The 27,454-nt window shown below is 42.0% G+C and overlaps 4 protein-coding genes and 1 pseudogene across 4 annotated transcripts in view; 2 read left to right on the top strand and 3 right to left on the bottom strand.

Moving 5' to 3' along the window:
* Positions 1–757: 757 nt before the first annotated feature.
* Positions 758–4,521, bottom strand: LOC128331197 (olfactory receptor 6B1-like; annotated as a pseudogene).
* Positions 4,522–7,523: 3,002 nt separating this feature from the next.
* LOC128331196 (olfactory receptor 5B21-like) lies at positions 7,524–10,593 on the bottom strand. The gene is made up of 2 exons (XM_053264548.1): positions 9,675–10,593; positions 7,524–7,552 (listed from the first exon to the last, which is right to left on the bottom strand). Exons 1-2 carry the CDS (start codon positions 10,591–10,593, stop codon positions 7,524–7,526), a joined length of 948 nt encoding a protein of 315 aa, XP_053120523.1.
* Positions 10,594–14,228: 3,635 nt separating this feature from the next.
* Positions 14,229–15,221, bottom strand: LOC128331195 (olfactory receptor 11A1-like). Its single transcript, XM_053264547.1, has one exon. It carries the CDS (start codon positions 15,219–15,221, stop codon positions 14,229–14,231), a length of 993 nt encoding a protein of 330 aa, XP_053120522.1.
* A 5,816-nt stretch (positions 15,222–21,037) lies between these two features.
* On the top strand, positions 21,038–22,003 carry LOC128331194 (olfactory receptor 2AP1-like). The gene has a single exon (XM_053264546.1). It carries the CDS (start codon positions 21,038–21,040, stop codon positions 22,001–22,003), a length of 966 nt encoding a protein of 321 aa, XP_053120521.1.
* A 4,609-nt stretch (positions 22,004–26,612) lies between these two features.
* The window catches only part of LOC128328835 (olfactory receptor 2AP1-like), a 51,238-nt gene continuing 50,396 nt past the window's right edge, over positions 26,613–27,454 (top strand). Inside the window, exon 1 of the mRNA XM_053258957.1 lies at positions 26,613–26,626. The gene's annotated coding sequence lies outside the window, so the exon portion shown is untranslated. The remainder of the gene's footprint in view (positions 26,627–27,454) is intronic.

Raw genomic sequence — 27,454 nt, 5'->3', positions numbered from 1 at the left:
TTTTTATTTTTATTTCAATGCAAGATTAGAACATTACAAGATAATTTAATACAATCAAGGACATGAAATATGTATATGCACAACTAAAAAGAAGGAAAAGAAAATCCCTTCAACATTAACCTTAACTGGATATAAACATAATTTGCCAAAAGAAAAAAGGGGGGGTACCTTTTTCAAAGGATTTTTTTCCCAGAATATGAACAATTCATTAAAATTGAACCAGATTGCTGAAAATTCCTCTTCTTTAACTTTCAGTGTGTGTGTGGGGGGACCCAACAAAAACAGCACTGCATGTGATTGGGGCTTGGGGTGGGGCACTGTGTGGTGGCACTTCCCTTCACACAACCCCCTGGAGCACTGGAGCAAAGCCACCACTCATCTGGGTGGGCAATCCGCCTGCCAGCAATGGGCTAGTGATCATCTGCGGGGAGAGCGGGTCAAACCCACTCTCCCTGCAGCCCCCACTTTCAGCTCTTCACACGAATTGTGTGAAGATCCTCCTTATGTTCAACACATATACAATCTATGTTCAGTGTACTATTTTTCAAGCACTTTGTTGAACACATGTACAGGAGTATGGTTCCTATCTGTACCCAGAATTTGAGCATTCTCTTTCAAGATGAATGCATGCACAATCATTCACACACCATTGCACATGTGTACAGACACCTCTATCCATGTACAACATAATGCCTGAACAGGACTAATGTTTTCAACTGTTTTGGGGAAAAGGTTGGCTCTCCTGTCTTGTTTTTATTTATTTATTTTGCAGAATTCTATTTTTAGGATTCATTATCTGATTCCTGACCCATGCTACAACTGCAGATTTCTGAAGAGACTCCCGTACATCTTTGTTTCTCAGACTGTATATAAGAGGGTTAACCAGAGGTGTTAGGACAGTGTAAAAGACAGAAAAGGCTTTGTTCAAGTCTCTCAGAGTAGTAGAGTCTGGTAAGGCATACACGGCTGAAATTGTGCCATAGAAAATTGTTACCACAATAAGATGGGAGGAGCAAGTGGAGAAGGCTTTTTGCCTCCCAGTAGATGGGATTTTGAGAATGGCAGTGATAATGTATATGTAGGACATTAAGGTTAGTGTAAATGGGGGGATGGTGAATAGAGATACAAACGTTAAAATCAATATTTTTAGAAAAACTGTGTTGCTGCAAGACAACTGCATAAGTGGAAAGGTGTCACAAAAGAAGTGATCAATCTCATTGGGGCCACAGAAGACTAGCCTTGACATCAATATAATTGTTGTAGTGCTAGCCAGAAACCCAGTTATCCAAGAACCAGCTGCCATTTGGAGGCATAACTTGCCATTCATAAGAGATGCATAGCGAAGAGGATTGCATATAGCCAAATACCAATCATAGGACATGGCAGAAAGAAGATAACACTCAACAGCGGCTAGGTATGCAAAAAAAATAATGTTGCACAAAGCAACCACTGACTGAAATCTTTCTGTCTCCTGTTATGAAAGTAGCCAGCATTCTGGGCAATATAGCTGAACTGTAGAAAGTCTCCAAGCAGGATAAGTTCCCCAGGAAGAAATACATAGGAGTGTGAAGGTGTTGATTGGACACAACCAGCACAATAATGAGGACATTTCCTGACATGGTCATTATGTAGATCACTAGGAAAACCAAGAGGAGAATAACGTTCACACCCTGAAGATGCCCAAATCCCAACAGTATGAATTGCTTGATGACTGTTTGATTTTTCAGTTCTGTAATTTCAATTGCCTGCATCTGTGCAACCAAAAAACAAAATGGAACAATTTAATCTCTAATTTTTATTCAGTTTTTATTCCATAATGTAATAGAAATATACCTAACAAACACAGGATAGTGGTCTCCCATCAGGCACTGACCAGATCCAGACCTACTGAGTTTCTTCCAGGGGTGTGTAGAATTGGTTCTATTCACATCTGGTTTGAATAGAACTGGCCTGGTTGACCGGTTCAAACTTGAGCCAAGGCAGACCCCCCCAAAAGGGGTGCCGGCCTGAATTTGAGCCAGACTGGTCCCAGTTCTAATGGAACCAGTTCAGAACTGGTTCAGAACTTTTTTGGCGGTTCGAAGGAGCATGCTTGTAAAGGGGAATCCAGTGAGGATTCCTGTTTACAAGCAAAGTGGGGGGACCCCTGCCCACCTTTAAAAAAACTTCTAATGGGGTGGTGAGAAAGTGCCTCATAGTTAGAGGTGGGGATGGTACAGATCCTCTGAACTCTCCGGACTGGGACCAGAGCTCCAGTGCAACTCGGTTCTGGCCTCCGCACATATGCAGAGGCCATTTGTGTGATGCAAATGGCCATCATGCAAATGGCCTCTGTGCATATGTGGAGGTCACACAATTGGCCTCCACGCATGTGCAGAGGCCAGAGCTGGACTGCGCTGTAGTGCCAGTCCTGGTAGAGAGACTTTGGAGGAGATGCACTACTACCGCTATCACACTGCCTCTGACTATGAGGTAGGCAGTGTTCCCACATTGGCTTGTAAAGGGGAATCCTCATTGGATTCCCCTTTACAGGCATGCCCCTTTCAGCCAGTTTGAACCAGTTCTGAGCTGGTTTGACCCTCAGACCGAACTGGGGGGGTAGTTTGACTAACCAGTTAGCAGACAGGCAGTCCAGTTTGAATTCAGCTCAAATTCTAACCAAACCACCAGAAGCGGTCCCATGCACATTTCTGCATTCTTTCTGTATTGTGTGCTTTGGAGAGGCGAGCTGGTCTTCTGGTAGCAAGCATGACTTGTCCCCTTAGCTAAGCAGGGTCCACCCTAGTTGCATATGAATGGGAGACTAGAACTATGAGCACTGTAAGATCTTCCCCTCAGGAGATGGAGCTGCTCTGGGAAGAGCAGAAGTTTCCAAGTTTCCCCCCTGGCATCTCCAAGATAGAACTGAGAGAGATTCCTGCCTGCAACCTTGGAGAAGCCGCTGCCAGTCTGTCAAGATAATACTGAGCTAGATGGACCAATGGTCTGACTCATTATATGGCAGCTTCCTATGTTCCTATGCCTTCAGACCATGTTCTAGGATCATTATGAAGGTGCTCATGTTTGAAGTTGCCCACTACACCCTCACTGGGTCTTGGCTTCCTTAAACTCAAGGGAATTAAGGACCAAAGGCAAAAACCCAGGGCCAAACAGAAACTCACTGTTTGGCCCATCCTCAAAGACTGGTTTCTCCCAATGTTATGCTTGGTCTCCATCTTCACTAACTTCTACAGCTACAATCCTTTGAGCCCTGCCATCCATAACTTCACATCTCAGCTAAAAGCTGGCATACTACCCAATTTTCCTATGCAGTTGTAACAAAGAACCCAACATAATGAAATTTTCCTAAGGGGGGCAAAACATGCCCACTCCACAAGGTGAAAAATTTCCTCTTGTTCCCCATAAAGGGCAAGCAACCAGTGACACCTGGGGAACTTCCACTTAACAAAGGAAGGATGGATGGGCACATTCCTTGCTCAACCCTCTCACCCCCAGGGCCTACAAAAATGGTCTGCTGAATATATATGGCCAGCTTCCCACTTCAAGCTGGCCTGCTATTAAGCTAATCAGTTCAAAAATAAACTATTTCAATAGGTCTGCACTTCTTTACCCATTCCACAAAACACTCTATCACTGCAGTATACAGAGAAAAGGGGCTCTTATAAGTCTATTTGCTTATTCAATGTTTTTCTTACAAAACATAGCCATGAATTTAACAAGCGTTGTTGAGGAGGCTTCTCCTTAGTTCATGCTCCCCACCATCCCCGGAATAATCAAACTCAAGTCAAGGGCCACTAGAAACTGTTTGAGCTACAGGAAGAATGGCAATTTATTTATTCTCTTTGCACCTGGAACCAAACAGGATTGAGAATTCAGAGCTTGCAATCTTTAAGGTAAACTGAAGTTGAGCATCTCCAACAGTATGGTTCCAAAAGAGACATAATCCCTCAGGAGACAGAAAGAAATAGCTGTTAGATCAAACAGTTTTATCAGGCATGCAAACCTACTGCATCTACTCTGGAGGATTTCTCTTTTGAAATGTCTCACTATCCCAAGATGTTCGCAGACATCCCCTATTCAAGCAAGTCCAAGACTTTGATCTGAACTCTCAATGGCCCATTCAGGAGTACTTAGCACCTCCAGAAAATCATTTCACAAATGTTGTCTCCTGAACACCACAATGTTAAGATTTTACTATAGCTGGAGTTAGTTTTGGAGCAGAAGGAAGGAAGAAGGAAGCGGAACTTACACAGATTTCTGTGTAACGCTGATTCTCTCTCCTGGGGGCTGTGAAGTTCAGTCTCCAATGTTATCCAGCTTCACCCCACTGACAAGGGAAGCTCAGCTCAGCAGATTTAGGAAAGGTATATCTTTGAGCTCAAGCTATATTTTGCAGTGGCAGGCAGTGGCAGCGACGCATGGGGGGGGCAGCAAGAGGTACCAAGAAAAAGTGATTACCGACAGCACCGACAGCACCTGAAAGCCACTGCGAGCAGTGGCGCCCTGTCCAGCATCCTTCATGATGGCTGTTGTAGTTCCAGCACTCACTGGCCTCAGCACATGTGTGGAGGCCATTTGTGTGGTCAGCATGGTGTTGCTGACCATGCAAATGGCCTCTGCACATGCTCAGAAGCCAGGTGAGTGCTAGAACTGGAGCAGCAGCTGAGTGGGATATCAGGTGGGGAGCCGCTGCTCACAGCATCTTGCAGGTGCTGGCGGTGCTGCTGGTATCCGGTGATATAAAAATAGGATTAAATAAATAAATAAATAAATAAATAAATAAATAATCACTTTTTAATGGTACCTCTCACAGATCTCCCAGCACCACCCTCACTGGAGGCCACTGATGTTTTGTCTGTGGGTGTAAAGAGCTTCTTCTTCTTCAAGTGCTATCTCCTACTGAAGGTTAGCTATCATTAATGCTATTCTGACTTTGGATGCTGCTGCTCTATTCCCACAAATTTTTCAGCCAGGATGTTCTTCATCCTGTGTGTAAAAAGACCAATAAAAAACAAAGATCTTACCAAACTTGAGCAAATGTGTTTCAATGTTATAACATAAATCTCAAAGCTCTACCTCAAACAACTGGAAACTCTTGAGATTAAATACAGCAACCCAAACTACAAAACCAATCCAATAAATAACTAAATAACTAAATGACCAATAAAGCATTGAGAATGATGTTTTGACACTAAAACACATTTGCTCAAGTTCAGTAAGATCTTTGTTTTTAATGGTTTTATTTTTAAATTTTTTAACTTACACATTAAAGAGGTCTTTATATCCTTCTGGAGTAAGAGAGAATGTGAATATCATTGCCACTATATTGTCATGTTTTCTTGATGAAACTGACCTCATATCCTTTATATGCCAAATAAACTACTTGATTTATTAAAATTAGCAACTCGTGTCTCCCCTCCATCCATTCTGATGCACAAGTGAGCCAGCGTGGTGTAGTGGTTAGAGTGCTGGACTAGGACTGGGGAGACCCGAGTTCAAATCCCCATTCAGCCATGAAACTAGCTGGGTGATTCTGGGCCAGTCACTTCTCTCTCAGCCTAACCTACTTCACAAGGTTGTTGTGAGGAGAACACACAAGTATGTAGTACACCGCTCTGGGCTCCTTGGAGGAAAAGCGGGGTATAAATGTAATAATAATAATAATAAGTAACTGTTAGTCAAAACATCCCTATGTGTGTAGACAAACCCACTCTGTAACAGCTTGCACAAATGTTCACCAGACAAGTTGATTCAGAAAGTTAATTTCTAACTTATATTAATTTTTGCTTTACTTACTCTTTCATATGGAAAGCACCAATATGCAATTGCTTCTTAATGAATTCATAGATTCAACACAGTCACTGAACTTCCTGTCCAGAAAATAACCTAATTAATGCCTTTGTTGTTTTACTCTATTCTTGAAAACAAAAGGAATAAAACTACAACTGTCTTGGAGGCAAATTTGTGTCTTTAAACAACCCACTCCATTATTTTTATATCATTTATGGGCATTACATTTGTGAAGAAAACAATTTCTGTTTTACACTACTTCTGACAGCATCACCAACTCAATGGGAATTAAATATACACTACAGAGACTTAGAGGGAAACCACATGAAATCTCAAGGGAATTTGCTGATGGAGGCAGAATTTGTCATCTCTTATTGAGCATAAAAGAAAGAAGAATCTTTAAGCATTTTTAAAAAGTACCCACCCACCCATCACATATTCACAGGTGGTCAAGTTCTGATGATATTGGGCCACAAATGAAAAGGGACTTTTTTTTGCTTGTGAGAACTTTCAGTTTGTGTGATGTGAATAACGTGAGAATCAGGTTTTCAGATGTGGATTTAAATTATAGACTGTATTTGCACATAACAGGGAACCAGAGCTGCAGGTGCCACTGTTATGTCTGAATGTGTGCAATTCCGATCCCGCTCCTTCTGCAACCTGAGATTTTGCTCCAGAGACTGCAGTTCAAACCCTCACTTTGTAGTGAGTTTTGCTGCTCAAAAACAGTGTTCCACTGTGCCTCTGTTACATCTGAAGCAGTACTGGAGGCTGCATTTCCTGGATCAGAGTTGAGGGAGGAAGCTCCTCCTTCTCTCCCTGCATGATTGGCTGTGTGGGCTGTCCTTCAAGCAAAAAGGAAGCCCACATAGCCAGTTCCCCCTCCTCTCTCCAGTCTCGCTGACTGCAGAGAGGATGTTCTCTGTTTTGTCTGAATGTGGAAAGGAGGATGGGGCAGAGTGGAACCACAGGCCCATTGAACCCTCAGTTCTGTGTTATGTGTGAATGCAGCCATATACATGGGAGGGTGGCTTTGTGTTGGCAGACTGAATCTCTGATCTACATGTTAATGGAGTTCCTGCAGAAACATATATATATGCACAAAGGTCCCTGTAGCATCCTAATAAACACAATCATGGGAAGAAGCCTACAACTACAATGTCACATCCCTTCATGTGTATTAATTTAACCTCAACTTCATGTCTGAAAAGGGCCACAGAGACATGACATCACATAGAATCTCATCCCTTGGTGAATAAAAGGATATATGAAGAGCCTCTAGTTAAAAGAATTGCTCATAATCCATGGCAGAGTCAATCTGGAATCCAGCACAGATTCACTCTGAAATCAGTTTCTTTAAGGCTGCTTAGGTTTGTGCTGGACTGTTGATATTAGCTTTGTAAGTCATTAAATATGGGGAAAATATATTGGCTAGGTCTGTCTCTTCCATGTCAGTTCAGGATTTCATGGGCTCCATGAAAATTGTGGGTCTTTATCAAATAATAGTTGGCATCACATGGTAGGGCTTTGGATTTAATGTTTTGCACTGGGTTGTTTACTAGTCAGCTGTTTATTGGGATGTGACAAAATAAAACCATTATCATGGACTTCTCTTTTTCTTCAGAAGTCCTAGATCATCTTCTTCAATATTCACTGGTGTTATAAAACAGTTAAGCTGCCCTTGAGTTAGTGAATTTTCATCAAGAGAGTTTTTAAAAATCATAAAGACAAAATTAAGCTTTTTTGTTAAAGCAGATTTTGATGACGGGTTGAATAACAGGTTGAATATATTGAACTGTGGTATTTCTAATGAATCCATTTCTTGATCCAGGCCAGCTTTTGAATAAGTTTTAGGTTAGTTAAAGTTTAGTCCAGTCCTAGACTGTGGGTAGGACAGATAATCAGCAAAAGAATAAAAATCAATCTCTATCGCCTTGCTGTACTAAAGACTTAATTCATTAAATTTGTAGTGATGTCAGTTGTATCCCACTGCCTGATCCTTGTGTGCTACACACTTCTCTCTCTGGATTCAACAGCAATAATCTAGAACAGGGGTTCCCAACCTGTTGTCCTCCAGATGTTGCTGTACTACAATCCCATCATCCCCAGCCACAATGAATTGTAGCTGGGCATGATGGGAGTTATAGTTCAGCAACATCTGGAGGACCACAGGTTAGGAACCCCTGATCTAGGTGAGTGCAGCAGCATTTGGATGCACAGGTGTAACAGCATTGCTGTTTGGCCATCTTGGCCATGGCAGTAGTCTGCAGACAAACAGGTCTATGTGTTGAGTTTGGAATGTCCAGGAGCTATGCATGAGCAGCTGTATCATCCAGGTGGACATTTGGGAAGTGAGTAACACAAGATGTGAAAGTGCAAAGGCAGCACAGCTGGACACCAAACCAATGCAACAAAATGTGGAATGTCATCAAGAATGGAATTGTATTTCCCCAGCACACTGGACACTATCTAGTTATACAATGCAACAGAGACAGAGAAACAGAAATTATAAAACTTGTCTTCTTTATTTACGAATATGATTATGATGGATATTTATATAAGAATACGCTGAATATATATATACTGCTTTTCAACAAAAAAGGTCCCAAAGTTGTTTACATAGATATAAATAAACAAATACACCTACCGAATGTAATGTGAATGCAGATCAGGGGTGTAACCAGCTGGGCAGTGGCCCAGGGAGAAGCTTCCGCCACCTGTTTCTCTCCCTCCACCACCCCATTTCTCTTCCCCTGCCCCCACCACTGTCGCATTTCTTTCTCTGCCGCCCCCAACACCAGGGCAGCATTCTTCCTGCTTGCCACTGCTGCTGCATTCATTGCTGCTTGCCATTGCTTCCAGCCACAGAGGCCAGTGTGTAGGTCTGCACTGGCCACACTCCAGATCTTCATGGCCAGTTCTAGAAAGGTGAGTCCAGCAGCCCCCTCACCTCTTCAGGCTGCCAAGTGCTTGATTTGCCCTGGCTGGGTGAAAGGAAACATCCAGCCAGCACAAAGCAACTACTTCATAGGCTGGAGAGGGTGAACAGGTCACTGTGCTTCCCTTTCCTGCGCACCGAGCCTTCTTGGTGGGAAGCACGGTGTAGGGAGGAACAAGGTGGCAGCATGGGAGGAAATGTCACCACAGCTGCAGTGGAGGCAGAAAGAAATGAGGTCGCTTGAGTGAGGTTGCCAGCCCACTCAGTGGAGAGACACTCACCCCCTTATTCTATTGCCCATACATGTCTGACACAGATTCAACAAGCTCTAATAGTATAATGAACTTTTGAAAGCATCAGATGAAGCAGAGGAGGGCAACGGCTGAATCTACTGAAGTCATTTATATCTGGAGAAGTGTAAGGGCTAGATCAGGGCGGCTCACCCTACAGATTTTGTCCTACAACTCCCATAATCCCTGGCTATTGGCCAGTGAGGATTGTGACTTTGGGAGTTGTAGTCCAAAAACAGCTTGAGGGGGCAAAGCTGAGCAGGCCAGGGCTGGATCCTGGAACATTTTTTGTTCTTTCTCTCTGTTTTTTGAAAATAACAATTTGTTGTGTACAAAATTCTAAAACACATTTAGATATGTTGAAAAGATTCTGAAATTTTTTTGATGTGGCTTTATGAGGAGGGGTGGAAAGAGCAAGAATTAAACATTCTATAATAATGATGGCCAAGATTCAAAGAATGGTGAGATTAGTTCTGCTGCACCCCCATGGTGAAGAGACATTTCTGATCTCAAATTCAAGAGATACTTTGTGACTTCTTTGTGATATGGCATGAAATGAAATGAGTCAAGTGTCTCAATGGGTACTTGAGCTCACCTCAGTGGTTCTTTTATTGTGTTCTACATCTTTGAAAAAAGCCGGCAAATCTGCCTTCTCAGTGCTTTTTGTACTTCTTTGTTTCTGAGGCTGTATACAAGTGGATTTATCATGGGGGTCAAGACAGCATAAAAAACAGAGAACAGTTTATTGAGATCTCTCAGAGTGTCTGTATTTGGTAAGATATAAACAATTGTTATTGTCCCATAGAAAATGGTAACCACAATAAGATGTGAGGAGCAAGTAGAAAAGGCTTTTTGTCTACCACTGGTGGATGATATTCTCAGGATGGCAGAGATAATGCAACCATAGGATATCAGTGTCAACAAAAATGGTGGAAGGGTTAAAACAGAGGCAACAAGAAAAATGATGATTCTCAAAAGACGAGTGTCGCTGCAGGACAATTCTATGAGTGGAAAGACATCACAAAAGAAATGATTTATCTCATTTGGTCCACAAAAAGCTAACCTGGACACTAATATTATTGTTGTAGAAATAGCCAGAAACCCACTAAGGAAAGAGCCACTAACTAACTGCACACAGAACTTACCATTCATACGGTTCACATAATGCAAGGGCTGGCATATAGCTAAATACCTATCATAGGACATAACGGATAAGAGATAGCACTCAGCTGCCCCCAGAGATGCAAAGAAATAGTGTTGTACAAAACAAAGCTTAAAGGGAATAGATCTGTCCCCAGATAGAAGGCTGACCAAAGTCTTGGGCAGGATGGTAGAACTATAGCAGGTCTCCAGGCAGGAAAAATTCCCAAGGAAAAAATACATGGGTGTATGAAGGTGCTTATCAGCTACAATAAGCACAGCTATGAGGATGTTCCCAACCAAGGTCACCATGTAGATAAACAGAAAGAGTAGAAAGAGAAGAACTTGCAGTTCTTGGAGATTTCTGAATCCTATAAGAATGAACTCAGAAACATTTGTTTGATTTCTGTCTTCTCTGCTGTTTAGAAGATGCATCTGTGGATAAAATGTATTGAAACATAATCTGGTTAGAATAAAGATAATAGCAAACATTATGGTTTTGCTTTCCATGGACATAATCTTCCATCTGTTGTTATGTCATTCTTGACCTAGCCATTTCGTATATCTATACAGATTAGTCCATTTTGCAATTGCTCTATTTTACTGCAACTCAGAGAGCACAAATCCACCATCTAGAACATCAATGAATGTAATCCAGAGATGGAAATCAATAAGGCCTAGTATCACAGTTAAGATCAAGCTATACATTAGAGTCTCTCTCCCTCTCCCTCTCTCTCTCTCTCCCCCCCCCACACACACACTATAGTCAATGTATAAACACATTAACATTATCTGGATCATACCCCAAATCTTCAGATTACACACATTGGACTGGTTCTCATGTAGCACTGAACCTCATGAACCCTAAATTCCAGTCTCAGGAAGGATATGCCAATATTGGCCATGTTGTATGAACATACCACCAATCTTGGCATATTCTGCCCTATTTGAGGTATGGAACCCAACAACTGTTCCTCACTTCATATCTTCGTTATAGATGTTGGATTATGTATCACAAGTAGGAAGCAGTTGCAGAGATTGCTGGGTACATACGACATGTCCAATCTTGGCATATCATTCCTGAGACCAGAAGTAAGGCACAGATATGTTTTGAAGACTCAAGCCACTCCACCGAACCTCAGGTTTGGCACTATGCATGAATCTGCCCATTGAATTATTGACGAATATCTTTTTCTCTGAGGCACTGCCCCAATGAGGATTTATTTATTAATTATTAATAGTATTATTAGTATTTAATCCCATCCTTTCTTCAGGGATCTAAGGGTGCCCAAGTTTGTCTCCCCTTACTATAGCCTCACAAGTATTCTCACAGATTAAGAGAGCTAGTGAAGAACTCAAGGTCATTCAGTTATAGGGATGTGCACAAGCCGGTTTGACACCTCCTCAGGGAAGCGCCGAATCGGCTCAGGCACCAGCATTCAAACCGGTTTGGTGGGGCAGGGAGCAGTTCCATTAAAAAGCAGGTAAACAGCTCTGGTGGTGATGCTTGCTCTCCAAAGGGCCATGTAGAACAGAGATGTGGTTCCCTGCAACCTCTGCATGCACTCTGGCCACGTATGTGCTGACACCACACAGAGACTGGAGGTAACAGTGCCACAGCTGTGCACAGCTTTTTGGGGAGTGGGCACTGCCACCGGAAAAGTGGCATGGTGATGGATGAACAGGAAAGTTGCTGCTTACCTGCTTTTTAAGGGAACTGCTCCCCGCTCCGCTAGTGGCTGCCTGAGCCGTTCGTACACATTCCTATTCAGTGACTTTCATGGTTATGTGTGGACCTGAACGCAGGCCTCCACAGTCAAAGCCCACTATATATCTAGTAGACAACGAAGAAAGTCTCAAGAACATAATTTATTATCAAAATTATATATCCCAAAATTAGGCCCACTTATTTCTGCGGGGGTGGGGGGAATAAACACATGCTTAACTATCTCACTGAAGAAATTAAGGAGGCTTAAGAGTATGATTTTTTGGCTGGACTGGCCTACAATTTTACTTCCACCTGCATATAGAGCTTTGTATTTGTCAGAATAATTTTGTTCTTGTTACTTCTATTAAAACAAATATCAATTTTTAACATAGCACTTCATGTATATTCATGAGCTCTACATTCCCCTCCCCCCCCAAAAAAGAAAACAGGATTATAAGTGAAATGAACGTTTCAGTTCAAAACACTGTCTTGATACATTCCATGTTTAGCATTTCTGGTCCAATATAGCTCAAATTTCTTCAATTCACTTAAAATGTGCATGTCTTTAAATGGATCAAAATTTCATCTTTTCTTTTATTGCTCAACCTACCTTGATTGTGTTCCAAGATTTTTACCTCTGGAAGCAGCCAATGAAGTCAAGTGCCTGGCGACACACATCCAATAAGCAGTTCTTCCAGCATTTTAGTGTATAACAACATTATGAGGACTAACCAAGTTAGTACTAAAACGAAATGTGAATGTATGTACAGATTATAGAATGATTTTCAGTCCTTTTAGGTATCAGCTGTCCCATTGTATGTTAACTGATGGACAATTAATTTCACTAGGAGAAGCTTGATTTTCCTACACTTTTTATTCAGTGGCAGTAGTGTTTCAATGGGAATAGAAATAGTGGAAGGAGGGCGAGAAGAGAACATCAGGGGAGCTTTCTAGACTTAAGCAAATCTCCAGTCCCAAAGGAAAATTAAGCAGAGGCAGATTTTTTAAGTTGATATTTTTTTAAGATGATGATCCATCTGAATCCATGCCATTATTTTATATTAAGGCTTTCAACCAATTAAATATTCTTAATTGATCTGCTCTTCAATCAGTACCGGGTTATTATAGCTTTTTATCATTTTGTTTTTATTTATGAATGGAATGGTCCCAGGTATCAGAAATGGGGTGTTACTGCTGGCCCATCTGTTTTGATCTGTTAAATGAGAAATGTAAGAAATGAATTGGAAAGTGTATGAGAAATGGATGCCATTAAGGTCTCAGTACATCTGGTGCCATTAGTAAAGTAGACCCTTCAAAATCGGTCCAAGTACATGAAAGCAAGCAAGGTTCTCAAGAGGTGATGATACTTGATGGACCCAAAGGGAGGCAGCACATTCCATGGGAGTGCCATGATGTCTACTGAAATCCAAATATGGTTCCAAGACAGGGCCTATGGCTCTTGCCTACAAGCCCTCTGGAGCAAAATATCTAGTGGAGGAAGTCTTTTATGGTATTTTCATACCATTTTCTCTCTCTTTGTTCATATGACTGATGGAATGGTCTGTGCAGTCTGCTTAGCACACTTCTTACTTTAATTACGATGGGGACAATACAAAAACAATGCATTTTTCAAGGACATTTTTTGAGTTATGGTTGTGCACTGCAGCACTGAATGGAGAGCACCAGCACATACCATGTTAAGTACCTGGTTATTAAGACTTGCATACCACCCTTTCTTATGGGTTAAGGTCCAGGTTAAAATATTATTCTATGCTCTAAAGCAGGTAACACATGCTAACCAAATTTTAAATAGCAGCTTGCAGAAATCCATTTGCAAAGCCATAACCCTTCTTTTCATTTCATCATCTGCATTTCTATGGCAAGAAAACTACATCATTTTAATTTTGTTTGACCTTTTCCTTCCTATACCCAGATGGAATGTAGATGTCCTTAAAGTATTGGCACTCTTGCCCAAGACTGCTGGCACTTTCTTAGATGCCCGCACCAATCCCACAGAGCTGCCTGCATTATGCTGCGAAACATGTGGACCCATGTTTACAAAGATAAAGTATGTCAATAAATTATCTAGTAGTAGTAAAGAGTTAAGCAGCAGTAGCGTATGGTAAGCATTTCTACAGAAGTTTGTTTGTTTGTTTGTTTGTTTATTAAATTTATACCCCACCCAAACTTATGTCTCTGGGTGGCTAAGTAATGCACTAAGCAGAACAATTAAGCAAAAGTTCAGCATGGATGGGTTTAATATGTGCATTAGACACCTGATCAAAAAGACACAAGAGCAAATCACTTTTTCCATGGAAAAATGCAGTACAAATGTATAATTGGCATAAAGTCATCATACCACTCATCCCCTTTTGAACAATAATGGGTCCCATCTCTTCGCATCCTTACTGATGAATTTATTCAAAGCCTTTTTCAAAGATTTTTTCACCTCTTTGTTTCTCAGACTGTATATGAGAGGATTGACCATGGGAGTCAGGACTGTGTATGGGACAGAAAACACCTTTTTAAGATTTCTCAGTGCACTGGTGTCTGGTAAGATGTAGACGATCATTAGAGTCCCATAGAAAATTGTGACCACAATGAGGTGAGAGGAATAGGTGGCAAATGCTTTCTGTCTTCCAGTGACAGATGGAATTTTCAAGACTGTAGCAATGATACAAACATAAGAAGTGATGGTTATTAAGAAAGGGGGTAGGATATCAATTGATCCAAATATGAGAGATAACAATCTGACGTGGCTTGTGTCACTGCAGGAGAGCTGGAGTAGTGGACTGAAATCACAAAAGAAATGGTCAATTTCCTCGGGGCCACAAAATGATAACTGTGACACCAGAGATATGATGACAATTAAAATGAATGCTGCACATAGCCAAGACACCACCATGAGGTGACAAATGACCCTGCCATTCATAATAGTTGCATAATAAAGTGGTTTGCATATTGCAACATACCTGTCATAAGACATTATTGACAAAAGGTAACATTCAATGCTGACAAGGCGACCAAAGCAGAAAAGTTGTGTGAAACAGCCCCAGACAGAAATTGATCTGTCACCAGTTAGAAAAATTATGAGCATCTTAGGCAGGATGGTGGAGCTATAGAAGACCTCCAAGCTGGATAAGTTTGCTAAGAAGTAGTACATGGGTGTGTGAAGGTTCTGGTTAAATACTACAAGGTTTACAATGAGGATGTTTCCACTCATGGTCAGAATGTAGATCACAACAAACACAAGAAAAAGAAGAAGGTGGTACTCCTGAAGCTCTCCAAATCCCAACAGGATGAATTCTGTGATGGCTGTTTGCTTTGGCCATTTCTCGAAAGAAGAAGTCTGCATCTGGAGGTAAAATAGCATAGAACTGGTTTCTAAATATGAACAACGTATCAACATGTAACAGTCTTTTTAACATCAGCAAGGTCATTTTACTATTCTGAAGGAACTCTTTCTGAATATAAGTTAACATATTCTCTGTGGGTAACTGGTTAGTGAAAGTTCAGTTATAATTATTTTTCTTTGTTTTACAAGTATCTAAAGCCTTAGTTGTTTAGATTTGCTTTTTTTATAGTAGCAGTTTTGCATTTACAGTACATTTTATTTGCTCTGTTGGTCCTTCTTCCTCCCATCCCCTGCTTTTTATCTGTATTAGATTGTAAGCCTGTCTGTCAGATTTGTAGGTATTACATAGCACCTTATTTTCAGATGATATTTCATACCTATTTACTTATGTCCAGATGCTCACACACATATCCAGTGTATACATTACCCTAGTTTGAAGCCTGAAACTTACTCATTGACTTTGGCCAATCACTGCCAGCCTAGACTATCTCCAAGAGGTTATGTGGATAAGATCACATAAGTATGTACATGTCACCTTGAGCTCTGTGTATGAAGGGTGGGACATAAATGTAACTAATAAATACAAGAGGAAGGTTATAAAGTAGGATGTGCCACAACCTACAGTTCCAAAACGTATGAAATAATAATAATAAAAAATAACTGGGTAGCTGTAAATTAGTAGCAATGATTGCATTGTGAGAGAAGAAACACAGTGAGTTCTGAGACCAGGGATATTTTTGCATTTAATCGTAGAAACACTTTGGAACCATCCAGGGAAAACCTGAGTCTTGAACTTAGAAGAACCTGAATCTTATTTTAGGCTGTTTCAAATTTCTTTTTGTGTGTATCAGCCAAGTGGCCGATATCCTGATTATCACTGCACTTGCACAAAGATGTCACACAAGCACAAGGCTGTTTCACTAGCTAGTCACACTCAGTCTGGAGCTTGCATTCCTGACTACTACAGTTTCCGCTGTGGCATGCTTCATATGTTTTGATGGGAACTTTTAATGCAAGAACACAGTTCCAAAAACCCCTGTGACTTTGCACAGCTATGTGAACGTCTTGTACTATAGAGATATGCATGAACCACAGTTCGAACATTTTGGGAAATTCAGATGGGAATTTTAAGGAAAAGGAGAGCAGGTCCTTACCTGCTCTGCACCGCTAAATTCAGCTTCCTGATGGGGCAGCACACATCCCAATAATCCCTGCATGGTGTCAGCATGCACATGGGGTCTGTGCATGCATAGGCACCATTTGTGTGGCCAGCAACACCATGCTTCGCAAATGGCACCACAATTTGCATGCTGATGCTACACAGAGATTACTGGGATGTGTGCCGCCCCAGCAGGAAGCTGAATGCCAGGTGTTCAGGTAAGGACCTGAACCTTCTCTCCTTTTCCTTTAACTTCCCATTGAAATTTCCCACAATTTGCTCGAACCATTGTTTGAACTACAGTTCATGGACATCCCTATTGCAGTAGCAACTTTGTTCATTTCACAAGTGCATCATTCATCAGGATGTTGATTTTTGTTCATCAAACGTCTTCCATGTGCATAAGAATTTCCCTCACTACAAAATAAAATAAAATAAAATAAATCTGCTTGACTGATGAATGCAAAAATGCCCAATTCAGCTCTCGCCAAACGTCAAGAACTAACTAAGCATATCCCCACATCCTTCTATCGGGACTTTTAAACTGAAATGAGTAACAGCCCAGAAACATGTGTGTAGTCATGGCTGTAAGAGGGGAAATATAATGCAAGTGGAAATTAGTCTTCATTCAGATGACAATTTGGAACTATTATGTGGATCCAGGAAAAGTTACCTTGAAATAGGCAGAACTTGTTTGCTTGATTGCATCTTCCTGAGAAAGGTTTTCCTCTGCCCATCACTCCAAAATTCCTCTCAGTGACTGACACATACTATTGGTTGATGATACTGATCCGACTGCTTGAAAAACAGCATGTATATATAGATAATCAACATGGGGAGGAGCTCTGGTCTTGTGATAGTGAACATTAGCTCCTCCCTTTGCTAAGCAGGTTCTATTTGGTTTGCATTTGGATGGGTGACTTACAAGTGAGCACTGTAAAATATTCCCCTTAGGGGGTAGGGCCATAACTCAATAGATTTTCATCCAGAATGTCCCAGGTTCGATGCCTATCATCTCCAGGTAGAGCTGGGAGAGACTCCTGTCTGAAACCTTGGAGAGCTACTTCCAGTCAGTGTAGATGGACCAGTGGTCTGACTTTCCAGTCTGGCTTCTGGCCTGAATACAGGATAGAAACTACCTTGGTCACCCTGGTGGATGACCTACTCTGGGAGATAGACAGCGAGAATGTGACTCTGTTGATTCTCCTGGACCTCTCAGTGGTTTTTGATACCATTGACCATGGTATCCTTCTGGGTCATCTCTCCAAGATGGGACTTGGTATGGTTATATGTATAACCATGCTGGGAGGGTCATACTCAGGAGGTGGTGTTGGGAGATGACTGCTCAACTGCTTTGCCTTTAGCCTATAGGGTGCAATGGTTATCTGTTCTGTTCTCTATGCTGTTTAACATCTACATGAAACCTCTGGGAGAGATCATCCATGGGTGTTGGCTGAGATGACATCAGTATATGGATGACACCCAGCTCTACCTATCTTTTAAGTCAGCAGACACCAGGGAGGCTGTGAACGTTCTGTGCCAGGATTTGTAGGCTGTCCTGGACTGGATAGGGGCAAACAAGCTGAAACTTAATCCAGATAAGATGGAAGTATTCTAGGTTGGTATAACTGATCATCCGAGTAGTGAGGTAAATCTGGTCTTGGATGAGGTTACAATCCCCCTGAAACTGGTGGGCCACTGTGTGAAATAGAATGCTGGACTAGATGGACCTTGGGCCTGATCCAGAAGGGCTGTTTTTATGTTCCTATGTTCTTAAAGACAAGGTCTGCAGCTTGGGGGTATTTCTAGACTCAACACTGTCCTTGAAGGCACAGGTGGTGGCAGAGTGTGCAGAAGTGCTTTTTACCAGTTAGGGCTGGTACCCCAGCATCAACCCTACTTAAAGTTGGACCTGACCACAGTCACTCATGCTTTGGTAACATCATCCAGATTAGACTATTGCCATGTGCTCTATGTGGAGCTGCCCTTGAAGAAAATTCATTAGCTTCAGCTGGTCCAGAATGCTGTTGCAAGGATGCTCATGGTGAAAGTCGCTTCATGAGTGTTACACCCATCCTGCAGCAGCTTCACTAGTTACCAGTCCACTTCTGGGCTAGATTCAGGGTGTTGATCTTGACCTTTAAAGCCCTATATGGCTTGGTGCCAGGGTACCTGTTGGACCACATTCACCCATATGAAACTACCAGGGCCCTCCACTTGGCATCTCAGGCACTGCTCATGGCCCTGCCACTAACAAAGATCCAGTTGGCGGGGACTAGAGACAGGGCCTTTTTGGTTGTGGCCCCTAGGTTTTGGAATGCCCTCCTGGAAGAGCTTCACCATGCTCCCTCCCTCAGTGTTTTTCTTTTTTAAAAAAAAAAAACTATTAAAGATATCTGCTCATATCTGTAGGTATTTTAGTTTATTTTTAGTTCTTTGTTTTGAGGGGTTTTTTTAAAAACTAATAGCTTAATATGGAAATCTTAAACAATTGTAATCTTAAATGTAGTTTTAGCTTGCTCTTTTAACTTGTTTAATTTTATTAATTTAATGTGGTGATTCTCTTTTATTTAGCAGGGGGAGAGTAACTGGACCTATCCACCCCCAGCACATTACCCCCAGTGACTGTTGCTGGTGTCTATCTTATGTTTGTTTTTAGACTGTGAGCCCTTTGGGGATAGGGATCCATCTTAGTTATTTATTATTTCTCTGTGTAAACCGCCCTGAGCCATTTTTGGAAGGGCGGTATAGAAATCAAATCAAATCAAATCAAATCAAATCAAATCAAATCAAATCAATCAATCAATCAATCAATCAATAAATTTGATGCCTCCCTGCTGCCCCCTTCAATCCCCCTGCCGCCCCCTTCAATCCCGCTCCGCTTGCTCATTAGAAATGGGCGGCAGATCCAGAAATGGGCAGCATTTCTAATGAGCAAGCGGAGCAGGATTGAAGGGGGCGGCAGGGGGATTGAAGGGGGCAGCCAAGCGGGAATTGAAGGGGGCGGCAGGGAGGTATCCTGCCGCCTGATTGTTAACCACAGAGAAGCCAAGCGGAGATTGAAGCGGGCGGCAAGGAGATATCCTGCCACCGGATTTCTACACTAAATATGGCGCCGGAGTTGGGAAAATGCGGGAGGGGTATGTAAAGCCCCCCCCCATAATGGAACCCCCCACCCTAACCCTTCCGAATCGAACCACCCCATGTCCAGACCGGTCCGGAGGCCAGTAGAATGGCCTCCGAACTGGTCCGTGCACATCCCTAGGTCAAATTAGATATAAGCTAACCAACCCCTACAGTTGCACTTTGCCAGGAGAAATCAGTAGGAATTGGCAAGCTGTCTTTCAAACACCCACAGAGACTGGAATTAGGGCTTGCATGTTTACCAGGGACTGCAGCAGCTCAGCTGAACCACTGGTTCCACATTATGGCCACATTCGCACATAACACAGAACCAGAGTTGCAGAGGCCAGAGATTGCCAAACCGTTATGTCTGAATGCGTGCAACTCAGGTTCTGATCATAAAATGGCCTGTGGCTGTGCTCCTCAAACTCCAGTTTGAACCCTCAGCTTGTAGTGAGTTCTGCTGCTCATAACCAGGGCTAGTGTATTGGAGTGTTACAAGTGAATACAGAACTGGAGGCTGCATCCACTCTAACTGAAGAAAGAAGCCATGATTGATTGGCTGTGCAGGCTGTCCTTCAAGCAAGAAGGAGTCTGCACAGCTATTTCCCCTCTCCTCTCTGAAGTCTCCCTGACTACAGAGAACCTGTGTTCCATTTTGTCCCAATGTGGACAGGAGAGTGGGGTGGGGTCGGGGGTGGAACCATGGATCCATTGGACCTGCGGTTCCGCACTTGGATTTTTTCTCTCTTACCCCACTCCTGAGATCCCCCTTGGGCAGATTATACATTTACAATCAACAATTGCTCTGGGGAATTTATGCTGTTTTTGAATAATCATTTCCCCCATGCAGAATAAAAGCATGATGTAACTGAGCTCAGTATGTAGATGTTTGTGTATATACATGATGATTCACTGTTTACTATTGTTTTCTCTTAACAGAAGATATCCATCAACAGGTAAACCAAAGAGATATCACCCGGTCTTCCAAAGGATCAAAATGGAAGAAATCTTCTAGAAAATGATATGGAATAATTCTACCTTTAGCAATGGCACAGTTAGAATTGGGATACAGTTACTTAAGCCAATGGTTTTCAAGTTGTGTTTCTTCTGGGAAATCCTGGAGGTCCTCTGAAATGCATCAGGGATGCTTCGATGAGAAGAAAAAAAGTGGGCAAGTTGTCCTGAAAGCATCTTGCCCACTCCTACTAATCTTCAATATGTGCAGAACTTTAGCAACTCTTTTGCTCACTCAAACTATTTGTATTTTCTGTGGGATGCATGTCTGTTTCCATATCTCTTAATTTGCTTCAAGGTCCCCCCTTGCCTCAACATTTGTCTCAGATTCTGTAAAATGGGCACATTGTGCAGCAAATTGTTTCTACATTCTGCCCCATGCAATTTTGCAAATATTGACGTTTTATAGACTTGTGGAAGTTTATGTGGGCTGATTAGCATGGAATGGGGGTTGGCAGCCAGTTCTTAGAGGGTTCCCTAACTTACTTTTATTGAATATATGGTTTGTTAGTTATAGATGCAGCTTGTGACCAACTCAGAACAGCAAAACAGAACAGGCATTGCAGAGTTCATCCTTCTAGGATTTGGGAATGTTGAGGACTGGAACATTCTACTCTTCCTGTTATTCCTAGCCATCTATATTGTTACGCTCTCTGGTAATCTTCTAATTGTTGGACTGGTTATAGCAGACCAGCATCTCCACACTCCTATGTACTTCTTCCTGGCAAATCTGTCCTTCTTGGAGTCCTGCTACACTTCAACCATACTGCCCAGAATGCTGAACAGTTTTCTTATGGAAGACAAAACAATCTCTCTTTGGGGCTGCATTTTGCAGATGCATTTCTTTTCTACTCTGGCAGCTACAGAATGTTATCTCTTGGCAGCTATGTCCTATGATCGCTACCTGGCCATATGTCGACCATTGCATTATGTTACACTCATGAATGAGAGAACATGTCTTCTGCTTGTTTCAGTTTCTTGGATCATTGGGCTGTTGCTTATAACCATCTTAACATATTTGCTATCACGCCTCACTTTCTGCAGCCAGTATAAAATCGACCATTTCTTTTGTGACTTTACACCACTAGTAAAACTCTCTTGCAGTGACACCTGGGTTATTGAAACTGCTGCTTTCATAACCTCGTCCATAGGAATTCTTCCCACATTTCTCATAACTGTGACTTCCCATGTTTTTATCATTGGCACAATCCTGAAAATTCCATCCTTCACCGGGAGGCAAAAGGCATTTTCCACCTGCTCTTCTCACCTCACTGTCGTGTCAATATTCTACGGATCCTTAACATTTGTCTACATATTACCAACAACTGGGAACTTCAAAGACATAAACAAGGTCTTCTCTTTCTTGTACACAGTGCTGACTCCTATGGCAAATCCCTTCATCTACAGTTTAAGAAACAAAGAAGTCAAGGAAGCTTTTGCAAAAGTAATATGCAAGTTGGTGTTTTCTCATGCGATTCATTAAAAAAAATGACACAATGTACTATAGAGGTAAGGACTCATAACTGAGGCTGAATGTCTAAGTTGTCTATACATTTTGGCATATCTGTGTGTGCGCCTCATTACATCTGCCACTGCTAACTGGGCAAAAAGGCTTATTTTACAGTGGTGGTTCTTTGTAAGTCATCTTTTGCCATCTTTCTTGGCGTCTTCTTTTCAGACGTAAGCCATTTTGGGATCAAGAAATATCTTATATTTTGTGCTGCTATATAAAGGGCTTTGACAACTTTTTGTTGTTGTGAAACAGTATATAAATACTTGTTATAATAATAATTAGTTCTACAATAGATAATTTTATTCATTCATACCTAAAGAACATGTTGCATAGACTTCCCATTGAAATTCCATTCATTTCATTTTGCAGTCCCCCCTGCTCCAATTCAAAGGTTCTATTGTGTTAGCTTTGAGGGCCTAATGTATATGACCAAGAATGCTGTTTGTATGTGCCGGAAGTAATAATAAGAATAATAATGATGCATTTATATTGTATGCCTTCTCTATTATAATTAAATAAATATAACACTAGTCCTAGATAATAACATATTCATATAAATGTAATAGATATGGATAATATTTAGTCTTGCCTTGACTTACAGTAGAATCTCCCCAACACTGGGCAATAATTGTACCCTATAGATCAGTTACATATTGGCAACTTTGCAGTTTTAGACCTGCCTTAATGTAGCAGAAATATATAGAAGACTGTGTTTTATACATTTTACTGAACAAAAGTTACCAGAAAGAAAATGGCCTCTCAAGATCCACCCAAACTGCTCTCAACTCACTAACTTCTATTGTGTGACACCACAATTGTTATTAGAGATTTAGCCATGAAGCTGATGCTCCCTCTCTGGACATATCCAGTAATTCAGGCCCACTTCTCAAGGGAGAATGGGTTGTTGACAGCACCTAGAGGAAAAACATGACATTAAATGACATTGGTTAAGAGCCTGCTGAGCAGCCAGCAGGAGGAGAGGCAAGGAGGAGAAGGAGAAGGAAAAAGATCTGGCCTGGCCCATTCCATTAATCTCTGCTCATCCCCCTCACTCATCAGCCAACATGCATTTCCTGGCTATCACACACAGAAGAGCTGGATCATAGTCTGAATTTCTGATAACTCATGAATGTGACATTTTGATGGCAGAAGCCTTTAAGGAACATTTGGCCCCTTTTATTATGCCTCTGGTCACCCATTTGTTACTCAGTGGCCAAGCTCTTAACAGTATATTCATTAGATATAAACCGTGTGCTCCACACTTCTGAAGTCCAAAAGGAAATATCTACATGATTACATGAAATGGGCCATGCATTTCAGTCATCACGGCTTCAACCATTTCAAAATGCTCCAAGGGCCTTAACAGCATTTGGTCTTTATAACAGTACAGATTTCCCTTGTGAGATTTTGAGATAAAATAGCTTTGCCTTAAGAACATTTTAAGAAGGCCCAGTTGATACACACTCCCAGCAGAAGGGGTATATTTCATAAATGCAGAAAACCCAGGGTTATTTATAATGAAGATTCATATAATAACTTAGAATTAGAAACATATATATTATTTGTCAATGGAGTATCTTATTCATTTTTGTTTCCCTAACTCTGTGGTTCTCAGACTATGTTGTGGGGAATCTAAGTGATCATCAGAATCTAACTTGGAGTTCCTTAGTGAGAAAAGTGATAGTGGTAGGGAAAAAATCCTTGAAAAATATTATTCTCTTGTAATTATGCAGAGCAGGAGTGTGATAAGGATGTGCAAGAGGGACATGCAGGGATGGAACTCTGGTACCTCTCTGTTTCTCTGCCTATTGGAGTGGGCATGGCCATGGGGGCTGTCATGGAGAGCTCAGCACTTCTGAATTTGCAACTGCATCGCTGGTGATGTGCACCAATCCAATCCATGCACAGATACGTATCACAGATTGGGTACCTTTAAAAGTGAGGAGAGCAGGTCCATAACTACTTTCCCGCCAATTCACACACCTACTTCTCTGCTGCTTCCAGTTGAGGGGACGTACCCCCCAGCACCCCTCACATGGCAGCAGCAGAGTGGCAGCACACACATGGCTTCCACCCATGTGCGGCAGCCATTTGTGTGATCAGCAACCATGCTAGTGCAAGAATGTTGTGTGAGAATAAAAATTAATGTTGATATCCTACAAATTTCAAACCGTTATTTTATTTCTCTTTTGCAATCACATTAATATATTTAATTCCTTGAACTTTCCTATAAGTGTAATCCTTACATGCCTTTCTATATAGTTTGGAAACTTCAGTTCAAAATGCAGCATCCAGACTGGTCACCCTAACCCAATAAATGCCTCTGGGGAGCCCACAGGCAAGAAGTATGTGCATGACCTCTCTCCTGCTATTGCTCCCCTACAACTGGTATTGAGAGGCATCATGCCTCTGATGCTGGAGGTGACCGACAGCCACCAGGCTAGTAGCCATTGATAGACCTGTCCACTATGAATTTGTCTAAGCCCCTTTTAAAGCTATCCAAGCTGGTGGCCAGCACTAAATCTCATGACAAAGAATTCCATAGATTAATAATGTGCTGTGTGGAAAAGTACTTCCTCTTGTCGGTCCTAAATTTCCCGACCTTCAGTTTCATAGGATGACCCCTGGTTCTAGAGTTGTGGGAGAGGGATAAAAATTTCTCTCTGTCCACCCTCTCCACTCCATGCATAATTTTATACACCTCAATCATGTATCCCGTTAGCCGCCTCTTTTCCAAGGTAAAGAGCACCAGATGCTGTAGCCTAACCTCATAAGGAAGGTGCTACAGGCCCCTGGTCATCTTGGTTGCCCTGTTCTATACCTTTTCTAGTTCTACAATATACTTCTTAAGACACGGTGACCAAAGCTGTACGCAGTATTCCAGGTGTGGCCGCACCATCATTTTGTATAAGGGCATTATAATATTAGCATTTTTAGTTTCAACCCCCTTCCTAATGATTCCTATCTTGGAATTAGCCATCTAGGTGGGATGGTAAAAAACACAAATAAATGAATTAAAATAATCGATGCAAAATGACCTTGCCTGGTCAACGACAGACCATACCCACTATAGGCTGAGATTGGGACTAGTTTATTATAGGCTGAGATTGGGACTACTATAGGCTGATCCTGGTGTACCAGAATAAGAACCACAGCAAGAGAGATAAAAGTTCAGATATAGTATTGAGCCAAACATTCTATATGAGGAATTTTCAGACTTAAATTTGGCGTGGTGGGCAAAATTTGGCAAGGCTGAAACTACTGGCAATTTTGAGGCTTGTTGGGGACAACTTGCCACTAGATGGTTGCTGAGTCATGGCTAACTTAGTCTGGATCCTGTCTAATTTTCATAAAAGTAATTTGTTTTTATAATCAGCACAAGATTCAAACCTGTTGATGAATCAAATGTCTTTTTTTTTGCTGTCCTAACAAGGTTATACTGGGCAGCAGAGATATAGGAAGATGCTAAAAGGCATCATCTCGTACTGTGCAGGAGGAGGCAATGGTAAACCCCTCCTGTATTCTAACAAAGAAAACCACAGGGCTCTGTGGGCACCGGGAGTCAGAATCGACTTGATGTCACACTTAACCTTTTTAACAAGGTTAATGCTGCAAAAATACATCTAGACCCATGTCATGCTGGCAGAGAATAATGTTTATGTTTGTGTGTGGCAGGGGGGATCTACACCAATTTACAACATTCCCCCCACTTCCCCCTACAGTCACCCATGGCTCCTGAAAATATGATCCTGACAGTGCAATTTGAATATTGGTCAATGAACTATTTGTGGATAGCTTCTGCCTTTTAGGAGAACAACAATCAGGCACTGTGAAGCATTCATATCAGGAAGTATATGTTTCTTCCATTATTTGCTGAAGGGGAAAGAGAGTGAGGAACGCCAGCTACTATGATGTTGGCTGCCTGCAAAATTCATTCAAATTCTTGTGAAAATGATTGATGTACTCTGTCAGGCTGGTCTTGGAAGAGTGCCTTTTAGTGGTTTGGTGAAGTTTTCAGGGCTGCTTCAAAAGTTATTAAGGTTTTGCTGCTCAATTAAAGCCTATGGCTAGCATGAACTGGCAAACCTATGCAGAGTGAGGCAGTTTGAAAATGAAGCAAGAATGCTGACACATTGGCCAGTATTCTGAAACTGGCAGGGGAGCAACCTAGTGGATTCTAATGCAAGTGCAATGCCTCTTCTGTTAGTGAGGGAATGTGAACTCTCAAGGACAGGCGCGTAACAACGATCGGGCAAGGGGAGACAGTTGTCTGGGGGCCCCACTGCCTGGAGGGGCCCTCCAGAGGCACCTCACGTGACTCCCCATTGCCCCCTGCCCAGCCCCAAGGCCCCTCAGCCACTTGCCCTGTTCGCCGTCTCTCCAGCTTGTTCTCCTGGCCGGCAATCAAGGCAGCAGACAAGCTGCAAAGAACTCCTGGGCGGGGCTTCCATGGAGGCCTTGTGTAGGCTTCTGTGAAGCCTGAACTCCAGTAGGGCCCAAGCCAGCCAGGAAGGAGGAGGCAGCCAGAGTGGCCACCACTGTTCTCTGCAGCAGAAGACCCCTTGCTGCCCTGTCAAACCCAGCATTTGCCAGGTAGAGTGTGAACTCCTTTTTGTAGTTACCTCCCCCCCCCATATATAGGCATCTGCTTGCCATAGGGCTTTGATATGGGGGGGGGCAGGGACTGAGAAGTCTCTGAATATTTATTTTTAAACAGCTTGGAAAATTTGCTGGCTTAAAAAAAAACTATCTAAAAAGTCCTATAAGTGGCTTGTTTCATGGCAGAAAATTACAAAAACTTCTGGAAGAAACAGTATTATATTTCATTCATTCATTCATTCATTCATTCATTCATTTATAAATGCACTTATGTTCAAGTTGTTTTGCAACCCAGAAGGTCTGAGTGAGAACTGTGAAGCATGTCTTGTGCTTTTATTTTATTTTATTTTTCTTGTGTGTGAACTGCTCCCCAATAACTTGCAGGGACTTCAGGGTAAATCTGGCCAACATGTGAATGCAGCACCTCTATTCCAGAGGAGATGTGTGTTAAAGGGCTTTAAAAGCCTCCTGTGAAAAACCTCCTGGAATCGAACTTAACTGAACTTGTTCAGAATTCCGAGAAAACAAACATAGGCTCACCCTGCATGGCTGAAAGTCTCCTTTGCTAATCTGCAGCGAGGGGGCCATTTTAATCATTCATCTTTCTAGTGTGTTCTAGGCATTAAAAGTAAAACAAATGTATAGTACTCAATGTATATCACTATATATTGTGATGTGTGCGTGTGTGTATTCAGTGAAATATATTTCCAGGCAGCATACTTATTTTGGAATATCAGACTTAAATCCTTGGGGGCCTGGGGTGTGCGGAGGCCCTGGACTTTGAGTGTGGGGGGGGGGCATTTTAAAATCTCATCTCTGGGC

The sequence above is a fragment of the Hemicordylus capensis genome, chromosome 6 (genome assembly GCF_027244095.1).
Source record: "Hemicordylus capensis ecotype Gifberg chromosome 6, rHemCap1.1.pri, whole genome shotgun sequence".
Classification (NCBI taxonomy): Eukaryota; Metazoa; Chordata; class Lepidosauria; order Squamata; family Cordylidae; genus Hemicordylus; species Hemicordylus capensis.
Note: the sequence above shows the minus strand (reverse complement) of the source record. Positions and strands in the feature narration are given on the sequence as shown.

What these genes read in the sequence shown, in the direction of transcription:
- LOC128331196 (XM_053264548.1), bottom strand. Translation starts at nt 10,593, where the DNA reads ATGCATCTTCTAAACAGCAGAGAAGACAGAAATCAAACAAATGTTTCT. An exon ending in CAAAGAAGTACAAAAAGCAC is followed by an intron (nt 7,553 to 9,674) that starts TGAGAAGGCAGA and finishes TTCAACCCGTCA; the next exon opens with TCAAAATCTGCTTTAACAAA.
- LOC128331195 (XM_053264547.1), bottom strand. Translation starts at nt 15,221, where the DNA reads ATGCAGACTTCTTCTTTCGAGAAATGGCCAAAGCAAACAGCCATCACA.
- LOC128331194 (XM_053264546.1), top strand. Translation starts at nt 21,038, where the DNA reads ATGCAGCTTGTGACCAACTCAGAACAGCAAAACAGAACAGGCATTGCA.